We start from the raw sequence: 891 nt of genomic DNA on the forward strand, positions 1-891 counted from the left end.
CCCCCCCAGCGGCCGCTCCGGCTGCGCCACGGTGAAGGCCGGCACGCCGCGCTGCAACGGGGCACGGGTGCTCAGGGCCACGGGGGTGCTCGCCCCGAAACCATGAGCCAGGGGAGGACAGGCTCTGCCTACCTTAAAAATGCCCCCCTTCTGCCAGGCGATCTTCTCCATGGTGTCCCCCAGGATACTGGTGTGGTCGATGCCCAGGGCGGAGATCCCACACACCACCGGTGCCCTGGGGATGCAGTGTGACAGTGCTCCTGCTGTTCCCTTACACAGGGACACCAGGTCCCAGCAGCCCTTGGAGACGGGATTTCTCTCCCTGGCTCCTACCTGATGATGTTGGTGCAGTCGTAGGCACCGCCAATGCCAACCTCCACCACCGCCAGGTCCACCTGGGGACAAGGGAACACTGAAGCTGTCACAGTGCCACCAGCAGCACGTGTTTGGGAGCAGCACGTGGATTCAGGGACAGGGGTGGGGCCAGGTCCCTGCTACCAACCCTGAACACACACCCTGCTCATGGGGGGACCATCCATCCAGCACAGCGTCCCCCAGGCATGATGGCCATGAAGCCCAGCTGAAGCCTGCTTTGTCCCAGGGCTGGACCCCGTGTGCCCCTCCAGCCCTGAGGCTGTCACCAACCTGACTGGAGAAGACCACCACCTACCTTCTCCTGCAGGAAGACGTGGAAGGCCATGATGGTGAGGAAGCGGAAGTAGGCGGGCATGCTGGCACGTGCCAGGTCCTGCCAGCAGAGCGGGTGTGAGGGGACAGCATAGGGTGTCCCCAGCAGGGGGGCTGGGGCACGTGGTCCTGGGGAAGGGGGGGTCCCCGAGGGAGGGAGACACCCCACAATTCCCCACCACCCCCACCTTGGTCTCCTCCAGG

The 891-nt window shown here is 65.1% G+C and overlaps 1 protein-coding gene across 1 annotated transcript in view; it reads right to left on the reverse strand.

The window, feature by feature from the left end:
• The window catches only part of FPGS (folylpolyglutamate synthase), a 2,186-nt gene extending 1,456 nt beyond the window's left edge, over positions 1-730 (reverse strand). The window contains exons 1-4 of the mRNA XM_010000667.1: positions 671-730; positions 334-395; positions 133-235; positions 3-51 (exon numbers count right to left, since the gene is read on the reverse strand). Of these exons, the coding sequence (XP_009998969.1) occupies positions 3-51; positions 133-235; positions 334-395; positions 671-730 (274 nt within the window). The remainder of the gene's footprint in view (positions 1-2; positions 52-132; positions 236-333; positions 396-670) is intronic.
• Positions 731-891: the final 161 nt, after the last annotated feature.

Source organism: Chaetura pelagica, unplaced genomic scaffold (genome assembly GCF_000747805.2).
Source record: "Chaetura pelagica isolate M959 unplaced genomic scaffold, ChaPel_1.0 scaffold591, whole genome shotgun sequence".
Taxonomy (NCBI): Eukaryota; Metazoa; Chordata; class Aves; order Apodiformes; family Apodidae; genus Chaetura; species Chaetura pelagica.